Consider the following 20,468-nt stretch of genomic DNA (forward strand, 5'->3'; position numbering starts at 1 on the left):
GGAGGGAAGAAGTATGAGGGACCTGTAGTACCATTCACCGCCAGGTGAGGGGGTGTGGAGCAGAAATGAGAGTGATTTGTACTGTAATACCATCTACTGCCAGGCGAGGGGGTGTGGAGCAACAATGAGAAAGGGAGGGGGACCTGTAATACTATTCATTGCCATGTGAGGGAGGTGTGGAGAAGAAATATTGGAGAGGATCTGTAGTATCATTCATTGCCACATGAGGGAGGTGTGGGGAAGGAGGGATCTGTAGTACCATCTACTGCCACGTGAGGGGGGTGTGAAGCAGAAATAAGGGAGAGGAAGGGATCTCCAGTACCGTTTACTTCCATGTGGGGGGGGGGCTGTGGCACTGAAAGCGGTTGTATAGTCCTTTTTACAACTTTTACCTACAGGAAAGCCTATAATAAGGCTTACCTGTAGGTAAAAATAAATCTCCTAAACAGAACAGGTTTAGGAGATATTCCCCTCACAATGCGCACGGGGGATTCTCGGCTGAAAGTCCGACAGACTATTCACCGACATGTGGGGGGGGATGTGGAGCAACAATATGAGAAAGGGAGGTAGATCTGTAATACCTTCCACAGCCATGTGAGGGGGATGGAAAGCATGCATATGGGCAAAGGGGGATCTGTAGTACTATTTTACTGAATGAAATTGATTCATTCAGATTTGTTGTGATTGGCCTCTACCATGTGATCACTGACCAATCGCAGCTAACAGCACAGTTGTATACAATGGATGGCATGAAAGAAAGTCATCCATTGTTTGCAACTGACATGATCTGCTGTGATTGGTCACATCGATCACATGACGCTGGCAGCGGGCCGGTGCACTGATCAGTTGACGGCTGTGTCCGCTGACAGATTACATGGATGCAATGCCCTGTGCAAAAGTTATAGCGTTTACAAAATAGGGGATAGTTTTATGGTATTTTTATCAAATCTTTTTAAATATATTTTTGGGGGATATTTATTATAGCAAAGTGTAAAATTTTTTTATTTTTTTTTCAAAATTGTCGCTCTTTTGTTTATAGCGCAAAAGATAAAAACCGCGTGGATGATCAAATACCACCAAAAGAAAGCTATTTGTTGGGGGGGGGGGGGGGGGAAGACATCCATTTTTGTTTGGGAACCATGTCGCATGAGCGTGCAATTGTCCGTTAAAGTGACACAGTGCCGAATCTCAAAAAGTGCTCTGGTCTTTGGTCAGCAAAATGGTCCGGGGCTTAAGTGGTTAATGCAACTAGTTTAAAGTGGTTGTAAACCTCAGACATGAAATATGAACAAAACATATCCCTCTATAGTGTGTACTTGTCTCAGTTAAGAGCACTAAGTGTCACTTTTTTGTCTGCTGCTTCTTTTAGCATGAATCGCTTCTGACAAGATTTCCTGACACCAAGAGAAAAATGGTGATACAGGAGGGAGCTCCAGCTGACTGACAACCTCAGCTCTGTTGCTGTGTGAAGGGGGGGGGGGGTGTACCTTCCCTCCAATCAGCTTTCAGGAGCTCTCCTCACTGAGCTCTGCAGAATGTTACTTCAGCTCTGCCCCCACCCCCCCCCCCCCCCTTTTTTTTTTTTTTAATATAGACAAGCTTAGTAAATTCAGGACTTTGCCTGAAGAGGAGACCGCAGATACACAGGTACAACTTTTATATAGGAGATTTGTTTAATCTCTGTATATTGCATAAGGATTGTCCCTTCACTGGGTATATGTAAGGGTTTACAACCACCTTAGTGATTAGCTAACTGTATTTAGCTTATGTTCTCTCTCTTCTATGCTTGGAGTTCTGCTCTAAAACGTTGGACACTTCCTGGGATATTATTAATATAAGAAATTTATTTTTCTGTCTGCAGTGTTTGCGATTTCTCACCTGGTGACCTTGTTTGGGCCAAGATGCCAGGTCACCCCTGGTGGCCTTCATTAGTTTACAACCACCCCAACGAAGACACATATTTCAGAGGAAAGGGCAAGTCTCTTCATGTTCACGTGCAGTTCTTTGATGACCCACCAACTAGAGGATGGATAGGCATAAAATATGTGAAGAATTATTCAGGTAAGTAAGCGCTTTAAATGTTGAAGTTTTATTTATAAACACTTTTTTTTATGTGTAAACCAGTTATGCTGGACTTGGTCAATGAGCAGATCAGAGGACAGTGGTGTGAGAAGAGCATGTTAATCCCTATCCAGCGTTTCAGTGTCACTTTGAAAAGTTCTGAGCGCCCAGGGGGTGGGGAGGATCCACAATCATATGACCAATGTGACTGGCTTGCATAGTGGTCACTTGATGGGGAGCTGGTCCTGCCAGCTACTGATTGTTGGGATCTAGATGTGTCATTGACAGGGTGGATAAAATATAGATTAAAGAACATTACGGCTATGAGGGTACCTCATCCAACTTTGCATAGAGGGCCAACATGATGGATTATTGCGGTACCAGAGAGGGATTTTATACACAAGTTAATAAAGAATACATTTATTGTAACAAAATTTACACATAGAAAACACACAATAAAAACATCCGACTCATTGTAAGGTTCAATACAATAGTTACTGAAAATATCAGAGATGGTCGACGATATTCACTTAACCGATTCTGAAGAAGTTATTAACCACTTAAGGACCGGGCCTCTTTTTTCAGATTTGGCATTTACAGGTTTAAAACTTTTTTTTTTTTTTGCTAGAAAATTACTTAGAGCCCCCAAACATAATATAAATACACACACACACACACACACACACACACACACACACACACACACACACCACACACCAATACATAAATAACGCCCTAGAGAATAAAATGGTGGTCATTGCAACAGCTTTTTTTTACACCGTATTTTCTCAGCGGTCTTACGAGCGTACTTTTTTGCGAAAAAATTCACCTTTTTGAATTAAAAAAGACACCAGTAAAATTAGCCCAAGTTTTATTTATTTTTTTATTTATTTTTTTTTGAGAAAGATAATGTTAAGCCGAGTAAATTGATACCAGACATGTCATGCTTCAAAATTGCGCCGCTCATGGAATGGCGTCAAACTTTTACCCTCATAAATCTCCATAAGCGTTATTTAAAAAATTCTACAGGTTGCAGAATTATTGATCTCGCTCTACCAATCGGGGCAATACCTCATATGTGTGGTTTGACTGCCGTTTTCATATGCGTTCGCTTCTGTGTGCGAGCTCGTCGGGATGGGGGGGGGGTTAAATTTATTTTATTTTTTTTTTCTTATTTATTTTACTTGATTTTATTTTTACACTTAAAAAAAAAAAAAATACATGGATCACTTTTATTCCTATTACAAGGAATGTAAACATCCCTTGTAATAGAAAACATGACAGGTCCTCTTAAATATGACATCTGGGGTCAAAAAGTCCTCAGATCTCATATTCGGACTATACCTTTTTAAGAGGTGTGGGCGGAAGTGACGTTTTGACGTTGCTTCCGCCCTCCTATGGTATAGAGATGGGTGGGGGACATCTTAGCCTCTCTATTCTCTATACCCAGCAGAAGAAAGGACCCGACGGCTCCGGAGAAGGGGGGTGGCACCTCCCGCCACCGATAACGGTGATCTTGCGGTGAACCCACCGCAGAGACCACTGTTATCATACACAGGGCCGCCTCCTGTAAATAGGGTTATCTCGCTTGTGGCAGCAGTATCTGCTGTTACCGAGATATCCCTCTTCAAAAAAACGACGTGTATTTACATGAGGCGGTCCTTAAGTGGTTAAGTGAAACGTGTCAACCATCTGATATTTTTTGTAACTATTATAGATGTTTTTTTTCGTGTTTTCTACGTGTAAATTTTTGTTAAAATGTATTCTTAACTTGTGTATAAAACCCCTCTCTGGTACCGCAACAATCCATGTTAGTTCTCTAGCTATGCATATATATATTATTATATATATCTCTCTATATTGATATATATAATAAAAATGGATGCTTTTGGAGTAAAAATCTAAAGAGTTTTCTATTTAGCATGAAATGGAGCTTAGTTCTGTAGCATGAGGCTGTATATTCTGCAAAATGTAAAATTTTTGGTAAACTCATTCAATGAATCCTAACTGAGAGAACACGCACTGCATTGATGCATTCACACATTTCAAAGTAATCACGAGATGAAAAAAGTTGAGGAATATTCTTTTATCCCATTGTTTTGAAAATCTATGTACACGACAGACTGTGTGATTGTTTGAAGAGAAATGCATCTGTACTAGGCTGTAAGTGTGAGGCGGAAGGGCAAGCAGTAAAAATGAAGTTAAAGATTCTAACTACCTGCAAGAAGGAGTCCTTCAATTTTTAAAGGGCACCTGTCATTTCAGATCCATCATGGCAGCGCCTGTTAGCGGACATCCAGTCAACTGCTGCTGCCACCTCCCTCGCCTTCAACCTAAGAGGGTTTTCACACTGCCGTGCTCATAGCATCGGCGGTAAAACGCCGCTATTTTTAGCTGCGTCTTACTGTCGGATTTGCAGCGCATTTCGGCCGCCCCCGCTAGCGGGCAAGAAAGGGTTAAACCCGCCCGCAATAGCGTGATTCTGCCAGCAGTAATACAGCTCTGCCCCATTGATTTCACACCTATATCCTAGGGATATGAGCCATGAAACATGCGTCGAATTACATCGAACTGATGCTTAGACAATTTTGGCTCACAATGAAAAATCAATTAAACTGATAGCGTGTATGGGGCTTTACAGTACGGCCAAATGGTGACGCCCACCCTTTAAATCCAAGGGAAGAAGAGGGACAAGGATGATCATCTCCCCCGGGCCTGAGGTGAGGAGTCCCATCCAGACCAGAGACAACAGCCAGGTGGTGACCATGTCACGTCCATGTGAATCTGGTGTATATTTAACAGTCCACACTGCTCTGCAAGGGAAGGAAAATGAAACCATGTGAAATGAATGTGTTGAAGTTATTCACCTGGTCTTCTCCTGGCTGTTGTCTGGTCTGAGGTGAGGTGGGACACCTCACCTCAGCCCCGGGGGGGAGATGATCATCCTTGTCCCTCTTCTTCCCCTGGATTTAAGGTTGGGCGTTACGCCGTCACCATTTGGCCGTACTGTAAGTTACACACCTTTTTTTTATTTTGAGAGATTGTTCTCCATTTTTAACCACTTGCTTACTGGGCACTTAAACCCCCCTCAGTCCCAGACCAATTTTCAGCTTTCAGCGCTGATGCACTTTGAATGACAATTGCGCGGTCATACAACACTGTACCCAAATGAAATTTTTATCATTTTTTTTCCCACAAATAGAGCTTTCTTTTGGTGGTATTTAGTTACAGCTCGGAGTTTTATTTTTTGCTAAACAAACAAAAAAAGATGCAAAAAAATAAATCATGTTTTAATAGTTTGTTATAAAATTTTGCAAATGGGTCATTTTTCTCCTTCATTGAAGTGCGCTGATTAGGCGGCACTGATGGGCTGCATTGGTGGGCACTGATGGGCTGCATTGGTGGGCACTGATGGGCTGCATTGGTGGGCACTGATGGGCTGCATTGGTGGGCACTGATGGGCTGCATTGGTGGGCACTGATGGGCTGCATTGGTGGGCACTGATGGGCTGCATTGGTGGGCACTGATGGGCTGCATTGGTGGGCACTGATGGGCTGCATTGGTGGGCACTGATGGGCTGCATTGGTGGGCACTGATGGGCACAGATAAGGCGGCACTAATGGGCACAGATAAGATGGCACTAATAGGCACAGATAAGATGGCACAGATGGGCACAGATAAGATGGCACGGATGGGTGGCACGGATGGGCACTGATGGGTACCACTGATGGGCAGCACTGCTCGGCACTGCTGGGCACTGATGGGCGGCACTGGGGTGCACCACCTTTGAGGCAGATTGTGGGCACTGTGGGTGGCACTGTGGGCACTATGGGCACTGCTGGGTGGCACTGACGGGGGGCACTTACTTTCATTCAGGATGGCACTGCAGGGGGCAGGTGGGCACTGGCAGGGGGCAGGTGGTCGCTTGTATTGTAGGCCGTGATCGGGACTGATGTCCCGATCACGGCCGCCGGTGATCGGCTTTTTTTTTTTCTCCTCGCGCTGAATAATAGCCGATTACCGGCTCCGTTCTATCACATGATCAGCTGTCATTGGCTGACAGCTGATCACGTGATAAGGGGTCGGGATCGACCCCTTTCACGGATCGGTGATCAGGCGAGTCTCATGGATTCGCCGATCACAGAGCGCGCCGCGCGCGCCCCTCAGGGGGCGCGCAGGCCGCTCGTACACGGGACGACGTCAATAGACGTAGTCCCGGAAAAGTAGGTCCGCGCTAATGCCGTCATTTGGCAATAGCGCGGATTCCAAGTGGTTAAAGGATATTCTATACTTGTAGATATCGCTGATTTAATTTCAGAGCATTTTACTCCTGATGATTGGCATGAGCCATGAGTTGCATCGAACTGATGCTTAGACAATTTTGGCTCACCATGAAAAATAGATTATGTTCATTGAACTTTTATGAATGGATGAGTGTTCTCTCGTAACTATAATGCTTACGTCTTATCTTGCTCTGTATAACTATTACATATTTATGCAAATGTATTACATTATTTTGTGTCCTGTATTTCAGATTGACACCCTCTATAATATGATTTGTTAATAATTATTTTATAAATGAATCGAATAAGGTATGCATTCAGTGACTTGCCTCAAGTCCCATTTCTTTCCTCCCTTTTGTTGTATACAAAATATTGCGTTGGGTTTTTTTTTTTTTTGTGGGGAGAAAAAAGGACATCAATTTTTGTTTGGGTACAGCTTGTCACAACTGGGCGATTGTCACTTAAAGCAATGCAGTGCCGTATCTCAAATGGGCTGATCATTGAGTAGCCAAATCTTCCGTGGCCGAAGTGGTTAAATCGAGGAGATTTAAATCAGAGCCACCCTGGTCATTGACACATCACTCAGTGAGTGCGTTCTCAAAAACCTTGGCAGCCCAAAGGTGCCTGTGTGGGAGTTGAAGCCCACCCTTTTGCCGTCGCACATGAGTTACGCTGGCAACAGGTTAGCTGCTTGCCGACCAGCTGCTGTCGTTCTACGGCGGCAGGTTGGCACTGCTGCGTGAATCGCCGTAGCTGTATGTGCAATACCCCCCCCCCCCCCCCCCCCACCACCACCTCATGCCATTCAGGAGGTGACCTAAATCGATATCTTTGCACATAAACAGTTTACTTATTGCCAGATGACTGAGAGCAGACTGTAAAAACCATGCCAAGCCTTTCCAAAGTTAGTTTAGTTAAAATCTTTGTGTGTGTATATGTGGATCATTTTCTTTTTTTAAATGTCATATTTATTTGTACTTTTTAGGTTCCTCTGCCGCAGAAGCCCAAAAAGGGGCATGTTTTTCAGTACCAGGCCTGAAATAACTAAAGCAATGAAAATGGCAGATGATGCACTGAAAACCGAAAAGGACAAGAGGCTGGCACTGGCTGTTTGCACAGAACCTTCTGATACTGAGGAGGAAATGGAGGTAAAAAAAAAAAACCTGACAAGACAACAATTATCAAGATGTGTATTTCCTCCCACCAACTGTTGCATAGATGTGTGCTGCTTTTTTATTCGGTTAAACACTACAAAATTTTGTTTGACAGAAGGGGTTTGTAGCTGCTGTTAAAGAGGAAGTAAACCCTGATGGGTTTACTTCCTCTTTCATTCCCTGCAAAGGCAAAGCATAATGGACTACTATGCATTGCATAGTAGCCCATTATGTATCACTTACCTGACACAGGAGCCAGCGAAGTCGCCGCTGTCCCCTGTAGTCCGACGCATCCATCTTCTCGGTGGGGTCTCGCAGCTCCGCCACTGTCATTCGGCGGAGCCGCGATAACGTCACTCCCGCGCATGCGCAGGGAGCCGACATGCGCGGCAGGTCCATTATTGGAAATGCCACGCTCAGTGCGCCTGCGCGCCGCTGTCTACGGAGCACGCGCCGTACACAGCGGTGCCTGTCTTCGGGCAAATATCTCCTAAACCGTATAGGTTTAGGAGATATTTCTTGGACCTACAGGTAAGCCTTAATCTAGGCTTACCTGTAGGTCAAAGTGGGTTGTAAGGGTTTACAACCACCTTAAATACAAAAATGTATTATGAATGTAGCCAGCAGAAACCTATATTCAGATTATCGGCGTGCAGATATCCATGCTGATGTGAGATATGGGAAAAGTTCCACTTTAACCACTTCAAACCTAGTGTACATCATATGACATCCTGGATTTTGATGGGAGCCGCCAGATGGTCCATGGCAGTCTCTATGACCTTCGGAGGCCGGGCACTATGTTATGACTTTACATTAGGCCCGGCATTTGTAAACCGCTGTATATTCAGCTGGAAAGGCTGAGATCATGGTGCGTGGGGTTTTTTTTTCTTTTATTATTAATCTCAGGCTTGCAGACTCCACATCTGTCTGTAAAGAGGACCCGCCTTGCACTATTCCTATTGCAAGGGATGTTTACATTCCTTCTAATAGGAATAAAAGTTATTTATTTATTTTATTTTTTAAAGGGTGAGTGTGAACACCCATGCGATCCGATTCTGGTGCGGACCAAAAAAGGGGCCTGTGAAAGTTTGGTCTGAATGCAATGCAAATTCCGCCATACTATCTGAGAAACTGCACAAAAATTGAATTATTGTTATTGTTTATCTGCACTCATGAGGCTTTATTAGAACTTACAAACGTGTGCCTCTTCTGAGCACTGCCAACTCTCATGGTAACGCAGACCCTTTTGATTCATGGGCTAGTATGCACATTTTTAAAATTTTTTGTTGGTTTTGTTTCTGAAATCATTGCAACTTGCATAATTTTCTGTTTAAATGAAGTAGCAAATAAATCTTAGGTGCAAGTTGCACTGGTGTGAACTAGGGCTAAGGTTAACGTGGTTAAACATAATCCCTTCGCCACCCGTGGTATAGCCGAAAGAAGGATACAGCTGCAGGCTCACTTTGCTGGGAGGACGTCTATTGATGTCTTCCCATGACCTTGCAGCCTGCGTCCCTCCTGCGACATGCATAAGCAGGGATCTGTGATTGCTGTCCTTAGGACACAGATGATCGGAGTTAAGAGCCAATTGCAGCGTGCTCGTTACAATGTGACCAGCTGTGTCCCATAACAGCGTAAACAGGATTTGAAAGTTATCGGCAATCCTCTCCTTGCGCTAAGTGCATGAGGAGACCCGATAACCGGCAAATCCAAACAGGGAACATCTACACTAATAATCAGTTCGCCGATCTTCAGTGTCCCGAATTTATAAATTCGTAAATTTTGTGAAAAAAAAAAATGCCTTTTTTCTTTGTTTCTGTCATACATTTTTGCTAATTAGTAATTTTTCTTCATAAATTTTGGCCAAAATTTATACTGCTACATATCTTTGGTAAAAATAACCCACATTAGTATATATTTGGTCTTTGTGAAATTTAGATTCTACAAATTATGGTGCCAATCACTGAAAATTGATCACTTCTGATCAGGCCTTCAGTACATCAGGTCTATCTCATTTCTTGAGACACTAAGGCCTCTTTTTTTGTCAGTTTTTCAGGCGGACCTGAACGGGTGCTCCATAGAGCTCTATGGAGCGTCGGATGTCAGCGGTGACATGTCCGCTGACATCCGACCCGCTCCGATCCGAAAAAGTGTAACGGAGGAAAAAGCTATTTTTCCATCCGTCATCGGATCGGATGACGACGGACCGCAGTGCCCGTCGTCATCCGATCCGATCCGCAGACGGATGGAAAAATAGCTTTTTCCTCCGTTACACTTTTTCGGATCGGAACGGAGGAAAAAGCTATTTTTCCATCCGTCTGCGGATCGGATCGGATGACGACGGGCACTGCGGTCCGTCGTCATCCGATCTCCCATAGGGGAGAGCGGCGCTGTGACAGGTCCGTCCTGCGCAGTGTGCAGAGACGGAGCTGTCATTTCCCTGCTCAGCGGGGATCAGCGGAGTGATCCCCGCTGAGCAAACGGATATCCACGGGGCGGATCAGAACTGATCCGCCCCGTGTGAAAGGACCCTAACAAGTCAGGAAAGTACAAATACCCCCCAAATGACCCCTTTTTTAAAAATAGATTCTGCTACTCTTCCTGAGTACGGCGATACCACATGTGTGAGACTTTTACACAGCCTGGCCACATACAGAACACCAACATTGATGTAGTACCTTCAGACGTTCTACGAGGAAAAATGACGCATCTCATTTCACAGCCACCTATTACACTTTTGAAGGCCCTGGAGTACCAGGACAATGGAATTTCCCATAAAATGACCCCATTTTGGAAAGCAAACACCCCAACGTATAATCTGTGAGGCATAATGAGTCTTTTGAATGGCTAATTTTTTTCCAGAAGTTTTTGGAATATGTGGAAAAAAATTAAAACGCCTTTTTTTTTTTATTTATTTTTTTTATTTTTTTTACACAAAATTGTCAATTTATAAGATATTTCTAACACATAGCATGTATATAGCAAAAATTACACCCCAAAATACATTCTGCTACTCCTCCCGAGTATGGCGATACTGCATGTGTAGGACTTGCACAGCCTGGCCACATAGAGAGGCCGAACATTGAAGTAGTACGTTCAGGCGTTCTAGGAGCATAAATGACACATCTCATTTCATTCCTACCCATCACACTTTTGAAGGTCCTGGACCACAAGGACAGTAAAATTACCCACAAAATGACCCCATTTTGGAAAGTAATCACCCCAACGTATATTCTATGACACATGGGCTGCAAATAGGTACTTGGGTACTCTGATGGGCTGGAGATAGGTACTCTGGTGACGGGTACTCGGGTACTCTGATGGCCTGGTGACAGATATGGGCCGGGGCAGGTGCTCGGGCACCCTGATGGGCCGGGGCAGGTGCTCGGGCACCCTGATGGGCCGGGGCAGGTGCTCGGGCACCCTGATGGGCCGGGGCAGGTGCTCGGGCACCCTGATGGGCCGGGGCAGGTGCTCGGGCACCCTGATGGGCCGGGGCAGGTGCTCTGATGGACTGTGATTGACAGGTACTATGAGGGGTGGTAACAGGTCCTCTTTATTGGGGGGGGGGCAGGCAATCAGTGTGATTGGTGTACACTAGGCGGTAACGAGATGTTACCGCAATCTCCTCCTCACACACGATCGGTGTGTGAGGAGCAGAACAACCCAGTAACATCTCATTACCACGGTTTGTTTACATTTTAGTGATAGGCTGTAAAAGGATCACGTGGGTAAACAGCCGGCCAATGGCTGTTTACCAGCGCCGGTGACGAGCAGTGTTCCCAGTGCACAGTCGGGGTGTGACCATCTGTGAGCAGCCGTGACTTCATCACGGCCGATCACGTGGTAAACGGCCATAACCAATGGCTGTTCACCCACTTCAGTGGCGAGCAGTATCTCCGTAACACGCCGCCACCGAAGAAACAGGGATGCGCGTGCACGATCGCACGCATTCCCTGTTTAAACGGGAGGACGTCATATGACTGCCTCCCGCCACAATAGGTGCGCCGCCTGGCCGTCATTTGACAGCCGGCGGTCAGTATCTAGTTAAAGATAAACATCCTAAAGGTCGATTCCCAGACTTAACGTCTGAAGGAGGTGGGACACTTCATTTGATCACGAGAAGGCTAAAAAAACTGGTGATTACCCCTAAAGCTGGCTTTGACCCTGACTATGACGAAGCACTGAGAGATATCAAGACTGCCGAGCAGAATCTTACAGACTATCTGGAGAAACAATGCAAGAGGCTTGGTTGTAAAAATAGTGTATTGGGGAACGGCAAAGAATCGCTACCAAATGGAAATGCCAGAGAGTGTAACGGAGCGCAATCTGCCAGAGGAGTACGAGCTCAAATCCACAAAGGGCTACAAACGTTACTGGACAAAGACCATTGAGAAGCTTTTTGGTGAGCTGGTCAATGCAGAAGAGCGCAGGGACGCAGCACTTAAAGATTGCATGAGGAGGTTGTTTTACAACTTTGATAAAAACTGCAAAGAGTGGCAGACAGCCTTGGAATGTCAGGAAAGTACAAATACCCCCCAAATGACCCCTTTTTACAAAGTAGACATTCCAAGGTATTAAGTAAGTAGCATGGTGAGTTTTTTTAAGTTGTAATTTTTTCCCACAATTCTTTGCAAAATGAAGATTTTTTTTTTTTTTTTTTACAAAATTGTCATATCAGGTTATTTCTCGCACACAGCATATGCATACAACAAATTACTAGTGATGCACCGAAATTTCGGCCGCCAAAACATATCGGCCGAAAATGCCCTTTTCGGCAATTTGCCGAAAGAGAAAAACGGCCGATAATGGAGCCGAAAATGGGGCGTGGCCTGGGTGGGGGGCGGGGCCCGCCCCTGGTGACGCCCATCATGGGGGGTGTATAGCGCAGGAGAGCCACCTCCGCTGCCTGTTTGATAACAGCACCGGGAACATCACAGCTTTCATTTAAATTGCTGTGTGTTCCCGGCCGCGCGCCGTCACACGCAGCCCCTCCCCCTTGTCCGGGCACTTTGATAGACAGATCATCCGCAGGATTGGACGGATGATCTGTCTATCAAAGTGCCCGGACAAGGGGGAGGGGCTGCGTGTGACGGCGCACGGCCGGGAACACACAGCAATTGAAATGAAAGCTGTGATGTTCCCGGCGCTGTTATCAAACAGGCGGCAGAGGCGGCTCTCTTCCCTACACACAGTGCACAGGCTGGCTGCAATGCGGCACACTGGCTGCAATGCGGCACACTGGCTGCAATGGGGGATGCTTCTTGTACCACGTCCTCTGTCTCTGACCATCTCCTGTACCATGTCCCCAGTCTGACCATCTTCTGTACCGTGTCCCCTGTCTCTGACCATCTCCTGTACCGTGTCCCCAGTCTCTGACCACCTCCTGTACCGTGTCCCCAGTCTCTGACCACCTCCTGTATAAAAATATTTTTTAAAAACAGTCATTTTCGGTATCGGTGCTGTTTCGGTATCGGTTTCGGTTTTTGGCCTAGTGTATTTTTCATTTTCGGTATCGGTTTCGGCACCAAAAAACCCATTCGGTGCATCCCTACAAATTACACCCCAAAATACATTCTGCTACTCTTCCCGAGTACGGCGATACCACATGTGTGAGACTTTTACACATCCTGGCCACATACAGAACACCAACATTGATGTAGTACCTTCAGACGTTCTACGAGCAAAAATGACGCATCTCATTTCTCAACCACCTATTACACTTTTGAAGGCCCTGGAGTACCAGGACAATGGAATTTCCCATAAAATTACCCCATTTTGGAAAGCAAACACCCCAAAATACATTCTGCTACTCCTCCCAAGTATGGCGATACTGCATGTGTAGGACTTACACAGCCTGGCCACATAGAGAGGCCGAACATTGAAGTAGTACGTTCAGGCGTTCTAGGAGCATAAATGACACATCTCATTTCATTCCTACCCATCACACTTTTGAAGGTCCTGGAGAAATTACCCACAAAATGACCCCATTTTGGAAAGCAAACACCCCAATGTATATTATATGAGACATGGGCTGCAAGTAGGTACTCGGGTACTCTGATGGCCTGGTGACAGGTGCTCGGGTACTCTGATGGGCCTGGTGACAGGTGCTCGGGTACTCTGATGGGCCTGGTGACAGGTGCTCGGGTACTCTGATGGGCCTGGTGACAGGTGCTCGGGTACTCTGATGGGCCTGGTGACAGGTGCTCGGGTACTCTGATGGGCCTGGTGACAGGTGCTCGGGTACTCTGATGGGCCTGGTGACAGGTGCTCGGGTACCCTGATGGGCCTGGTGACAGGTGCTCGGGTACCCTGATGGGCCTGGTGACAGGTGCTATGAGGGGTGGTGACAGGTCCTCTTTATTGAGGGGGGTAGGCAGGCAATCAGTGTGATTGGTGTACACTAGGCGGTAACGAGATGTTACCGCAATCTCCTCCTCACACACGATCGGTGTGTGGGGAGGAGAACAACCCGGTAACATCTCGTTACCGCGGTTTGTTTACATTTTAGTGATCGGCTGTGAAAGGATCACAGCCGATCACGTGGGTAAACAGCCGGCCAATGGCTGTTTACCAGCGTCGGTGACGAGCAGTGTTCCCAGTGCACAGTCGGGGTGTGACCATCTGTGATCGGCCGTGACTTCATCACGGCCGTGACTTCATCACGGCCGATCACGTGGTAAACAGCCATAACCAATGGCTGTTCATCCCCCTCCAGTGGTGAGCAGTGTCTCCGTGACACGCCGCCACCGAAGAAACAGGGATGCACGCGCACGATTGCGCGCATTCCCTGTTTAAACGGGAGGACGTCATATGACAGCGCCCTGACCCCTCTCACATGTTTTTCCTCCTGGCCAATCAGCAAATCCTGAGACCCGACTGGCCGGGATTCCTAAGCCCCCTTTGGCCGGATTGCAGGACTCCTGATTGGCCAGGAGGAGACTGTTGGGACTTGGAGAGAGAAACGCAAGGATAAAGGTAAATGTGGGGTTGGCGAGCGATGAGCGAGCAAAGCGGCAATCGACGGGGGGTGGGTGTTGGGAGGGCATCGGCGATCGATCAAGCGATGGGGGGTGTTGGCTGGATGGGGGGCCGTCCCCAAGAAATTTGAGCGCCAGCCGCCACTAACTGTGAGTAGGTGGCAGGTACAGGCAGAATCTTGTACTTGTATGTCAGCACATTCTTTTGGGTTCAGTGGCGCCACCTGCCGAACTGTGCTGTGAATTGAGAATTTGCCAGCTGATTTCAACTATTGATTTTGCCTGAAGTCAGCTGAGGGGCTGTGTCCAATCACACACAGTTCTGTGCAACAGGAACAACAATCTAGCTGTTTTTTCTCCCTGGAAAAACAGGGGGGAAAACTAGACAGATCAAAAAGTAAAAGCCGTAAACATTACACATTGTTAGGCACACAGTTAAAACCCTGATTACCAGCATTGTTAGTACAGTGTGATGTACAGTCAGGGCCGGGGCTACCACTAGGCAAACTAGGCAGCCACCTAGTGTGCACTGCTGCCTAGGGGGCGCCCGACCACTGGTGTTTCTACTCTCTTCTCCCCGCAGCAAGCAACAAAGTCTCAGCATCAGAAAGCAGTCGCCGTTCCATTCGCTCATAGTGTCAGAGGCGCAGTGGTGGCAGAGGACACTGTCTGTGTCCTGACTCCCAAATGAATAGAAGCAAGTAAACATTCATTGATGGGCGCGGGCGAGGCTGCATTTGATGGGCGAGGCTGCATTTGATGGGCGAGGCTGCATTTGATGTGCGCTTCATTAAAAAGGTGGGGTATACATGGACAGGGCCAAATGAGGGAGGCGGCAAAAGGAGATTTCACCTAGGATCTCAAAAGTCCTTGCTAGAGGTCGACCGATATGGGTTTTTCTCTGGCCGATGCCGATGCCGATATTTAGAAATCATGGCGGCCGATAGCCGATATATGATGCCGATTTTTTTTTGGGCCGATATGTTAGGCCGATTTTATTTTATTTATTTATTTTTTTCCTTTTTTTATTTTATTTTTTAATCCCCCTTGATCTAACACACCTTTCCCACTGGGGCGTTTTCAGGCGCTTTTGGGCTAAAAATAGCGCCTGTAAAATGGCTCCCCTGCAGTCTGTGTGAAACTTTCACACTGAGGCGATGCGCTGGCAGGATCTTAAAAAAAAAAGTCCTGCAAGCAGCACGTTTGGAGTGGTGTATACCGCTCCTCCACCACTCCTGCCCATTGATATGAATGGGCACCACTGCTGAAGCACATGCAATGCGATTTGGCAGCAGTGCTTCATGGGCGCATTTAACCTCTTCCTTGGCCGCTAGCTGGGTTAGATGTGCCCCACTAGCAGCCAAATAGCACCGCTAAAATGATGGTAAAGAGCCGCTAAAACTTGCGTTTTACCATCAACGCCTGCCCGCTCCACTGTGAAAGCAGCCTTCATAAGTGATACAGAAAATTTCTTACATTTAAACATTTATTAAACAAAACAAACCTCCAATCAGTTTACTTGTATGTATGATTTAGATAAAAAAAAAAAAAAAAAAAACCTATATATTAAATAAAAACAGGTAGTCAAAACTTTTGTACGAAAAAAAAAAATGGGCTAACTTTACTGTTTTTATTTTATTTTTATTTTTTAAATAGTGTATTTTTTTCCTAAAAAAATGCATTTGAAAGACCTCTGTGCAAATGCCGTGTGACATAAAATATTGCAACAACCGCTATTTTATTCCCTAGGATCTCTGCTAAAAAACTATATATAATTTTTGGGGGGGTCTAAGTGATTTTCTGGCAGAAAATACAGGATTTTTACTTGTAAGCAACAAGTGTCAGAAAAGATTTAGTCTTTAAATGGTTAAACTGAGAACTTCTACACACAGAGATGATTTCATTCATTCAAGTGTAAACATTGTATCATTCTGTTCTTTTCTTGGCAGCCTGCCCAGAGAGGAGGAAAGGGTTGCTATGACGACTCAGGCAACTTACACTGACTGAAATGACTTCTGTAATAGAAAAGTCCCGCTGTAGTTCTAAATCGGCTTTTTATCAGCTCAAATCGGCCGATGCCGATTATTTAAAAAACGGCAAATATCGGCCGATATATCGGCCGGCCGATATATCGGTCGACCTCTAGTCCTTGCACCAGCCCTGTGTACACAACTATTCCTGAGCAATGTATTAGTGTCCTTAATGACGTCAGTGTCAGTTAGTGACCCTCCCTGATAGCGTCTTTTAGCGCCAGTTTGCCCGCCACCCTATTACAGTCACACTATAAGTCACTGATCACCGCCATTACAGCATAGCGCCTTTAACTGCGTAAACTCCAGTATATATACACCATAGTTTGTGGACGCTATAGCTTTTTCACAAACCAATTAATACACTTGTTTTTTTTTTTCTTACCAAAGACATGTAGAGGAATACATTTTGGCCTATATTTTAAAAAGAAATTAGATTTTTTTTTTATTATTATATATGTTTTAGAATAGAAAGTAGAACATATTGATTTTTTTTTTTTGATTTTTTTCGGTCTTTTTTTACTCATATAATAAAATAAAAAATCCAGCAGTGATCAAATATCACCTAAAGAAACTGGTATTTTTTTGAATAAAATTATGTAAATTTCATTTGGGTACAGCATTGCATGACCGCGCAATTGCCAGTTAAAATAGCGCGGTGCTCAATAGCAAAAAATGCCCTGGTTATGAAGGGGGTAAAACCGTCCGGAAGTCTGGTGGTTAACGTACCATGAATAAATAAAAAGTAATTCCTTATGGAAAACACCTACCTAAAATGAGGATCTTGTCTATAAACTGCATGGCTTTGTTGGTAAATGGCAAACCCATTCACTGAAGCCGAGGGGAAGCGCGGTAATGACGATTCATGCCATGCGTTTCAGTCCTATTCCTTTAGTATTACACCTCAATAAACATGACTCACATTAGCCGCACTAAATAATACTGCAGGGATATTTTTTTGTTTGCTGCTGTGTGTTGGCGGCTCATTTTGAATGAATGAACGACTTTAACACTGAAAACTTTATCGCTCAATTTACCACACAATGGAATAATATTAAAGTAAATCTGAAGCAATGTTTTTGTTTTGGTTTTTGCATGTTTTTTTTTTTTTTTAATAAAGTTACAAAGGGTTGAACCCCCTGTGAGATTTTGTTTTGCCATTTGTATCCCACTGGGGAGATTTATTTTCAGTCCCTCACCTGTAGACACAACAGAAGAAATCTCCCCAAAGTGAGGGCAATGCCACCTTAGTCAGTGGTCACTGGAACAAGACCCCTCGTTACAAGATATCCACTCTATTCCTTTTCTGATGACAGATCATAAATTTGGATTTTTCCCCAATTTTGGTCCCGGTGACAATGGTAACCAGGACAAGTAGGCTGAGTGAACCTCCCTAAGGCTAGATTCAGACATGTGGAGAAATTGCTGCTCCTCTGAAAAGTGATCTGCTTTTGGATTGTTTTTTAGAGGCATTTAACAGGCGGTGGGGAGGTGACATGATGCGTCCTCTTTTTAGCTCCATAAAAGCTGAACTAAAGGGGTTGATTTACAAAAGGCAAATATTCTTCCCACTGACAATGATGGGGCAGTTTTCCTCCGCCTGATACCAATGATGGGGCACTATTCCTCCCACTGACATCAAGGATGGTGCACTATTCCTCCCACTGACGTCGAGGATGGACTATTTCTCCCACTGATACCAATGATGGGGCACTATTGCTTCCACTGACGCCAATGATTGAGCACTATTCCTCCTTTTTTCGCTGCCTTCCCGTTGGTCTTCCGCTCCCCCCCCCCAAAAAAAAGTTGAGCAACAGCAGTTGGTGAGTGATTTGTGCCGATCTCTTCTGTCTTCAGTATTAACTGAAGCATATTAAACTATGTTTAGCGCAAGCTGCAGAGAAAGGGACTAGGGAATCTCTGTCCTCAGCAATGTTAATTTAGTTGACTAAATGAATACTATTTTAGTAGACTAAAATACGATTAAAACTAAAACAATTGAGATGACTTAAATACAACTAAAACTAAAAGCCATTTAAGTCAAAAGACTAAAGTAAGACTAAAACTAAAATATCATTTTAGTCAAAAGACTATGACTGCAACTAAATTTCAATTACTGAAATGTACTGGAGATTTTAGTCAACTAAAACTTAGGACATTTTAGTCGACTAAAATGTACTGGAGAATTAGTCGACTAAATAAAACTAAAACAGTTGCAGAAGACTAAAATGGGACTAAAACTAAAATGCCATTTTAGTCCTAAGACTAAAATTAACACTGGTTCTCAGTTTCTTTCTCTGTCTCAAAAGTGAGACATAAGAGGTCTGTTTAGACCCTTGTCATTTCACCAAAGCCCCATAACAGGGCTTCTAAAAATAATTGTAAAAAAGTAATTAAAATATAAAAAAAATTATATTGTAGAAAATAATAAAAAAAATAAAAATAAAAAACGACTGACGCTGTCCACTGCCCTACTGGCACCAATTTGCTCTCTACTGACACCGTCCATTACTCTGCTGATTTACATGCATGTGTGTTTATGCTCTGGGGTGCACACCCTAATGCAATAGGCTGTGCACACCAATGCCTCCTAGGTTTTGGGGCTGTGCGTTTTCGATTGATGTACACAGTGTAAGAAGAAACAACTCTAGTCCCTGTATGCAAGGGTGGCTCTGTAGGATGCTGCAAGAGAAAGGAGCCACCCCGACACAGGATTAAATGATAAAGAAGTACTCAGATGCTTAACTGCTTAAAGTGGAGGGCCACCCTAAAAAACAAAACTACATTAAAATGTTCCAAAAAAAATTATTATTTTTTTTTTTTTTTAATTATCTTACCAGAAATGCCTGTTGCTAGGCAGATCGTCCTAAACTGCCTCTTCCTACTCCGCGGTGATCTTCGCTGGTCTTCGTTCTTCTCCTCCGGCATGTTCTGGGAACTGTGTGTGCCCCCAGAACACAGCGCGCCCCATTCACAAAGCGCTGCGCGTCTCGGGCATGCGCAGTAGGAAATAGGCAGTGGAGGCTTGCGGCTTCACTGCCCGTTTCCCTTAGATAGAATGGCAGCGCCGGGACCCAATAGCCGAGGGATGGGTCGGCCTCGGGAGCCTGACATCGCGGGCACCCTGGACAGGTAAGTGCGCTTATTAAAAGTCAGCAGCTGGCTGGCCCTCCCCTTTAAAAACAGAGTTTAATATAACTTTAAACTTAAAGTGTACGTTCACCTTTACAGAAAAATCTATAAGGTGAACTTACACAGGACCCCCTTCCCACCCCCAGTCCCGCGATCTCTCGTTCTGAGCCTCCCGTATAGCCGCATCATGAGTCCGGAGCTCGGCATTCACACGTCTTCTTCCCCGCTGATGGGACCGGCTACATGGGCTCTGATTGGTCGGCGCCACCCATGTGACGGTGTTGACCAATTAAAATGCTCCTAAACATCCCTTCTGACGGGGTACGTTTTGGAGATTGGGCTGTGGGGATTTCTAAGCCCCGGACCAGTGATGCAGCTATACCGGGGCTCAGAACGAGGGAGATCACAGCACAACAGGCTAGCGGCCCTCGGGGGAGGAGGGGGCCCTGTGCAAGTTCACCTTACAGATTCTTCTGTAAAGGCAAACTTACCCTTTAGGCTTGGTTCACACTATTGTGAATTGGATGCGGTTTCTCCACATCCAATTCGCAATAGCAGAATCATTTTGACCGGCTCTATATTGAGGCGGTTAACATATCTCCGCTGCGGCTTCGGTGTGTCTTTTGGTCAGTTTCAGGTCCAAATTTGGGCAAAAATTTGGGCTGAAATTGGAGCTGAAGCGGTGAACGGGGACACACCGGACCCCTGCTGTGAGGTGAATGCAAAGATAGTGTGAACCCAGCCATAAACATGCCAGATGCCCAAAGTCTCCATCTATCGGCGCCAAGATCCCATGGGGAAAAGGTGCTGATATTTCATTTATTATCT

The 20,468-nt window shown here is 45.2% G+C and overlaps 1 protein-coding gene across 2 annotated transcripts in view; it reads left to right on the forward strand.

Moving 5' to 3' along the window:
• The window catches only part of LOC143924112 (uncharacterized), a 42,939-nt gene that overhangs the window by 2,365 nt on the left and 20,106 nt on the right, over positions 1–20,468 (forward strand). Inside the window, exons 2-3 of one of the 2 annotated variants that reach the window (XM_077448168.1) lie at positions 1,862–2,061; positions 7,330–7,492. In XM_077448168.1, coding sequence (XP_077304294.1) covers positions 2,027–2,061; positions 7,330–7,492 — 198 coding nt within the window. In that variant the 5' untranslated portion in view covers positions 1,862–2,026. The remainder of the gene's footprint in view (positions 1–1,861; positions 2,062–7,329; positions 7,493–20,468) is intronic. The other variant, XM_077448167.1, reaches the window with a different exon arrangement.

This window comes from Lithobates pipiens, unplaced genomic scaffold (genome assembly GCF_037356315.1).
Source record: "Lithobates pipiens isolate NorthernLeopardFrog02 unplaced genomic scaffold, aLitPip1_a1.2 Scaffold_22, whole genome shotgun sequence".
Lineage (NCBI taxonomy): Eukaryota > Metazoa > Chordata > Amphibia > Anura > Ranidae > Lithobates > Lithobates pipiens.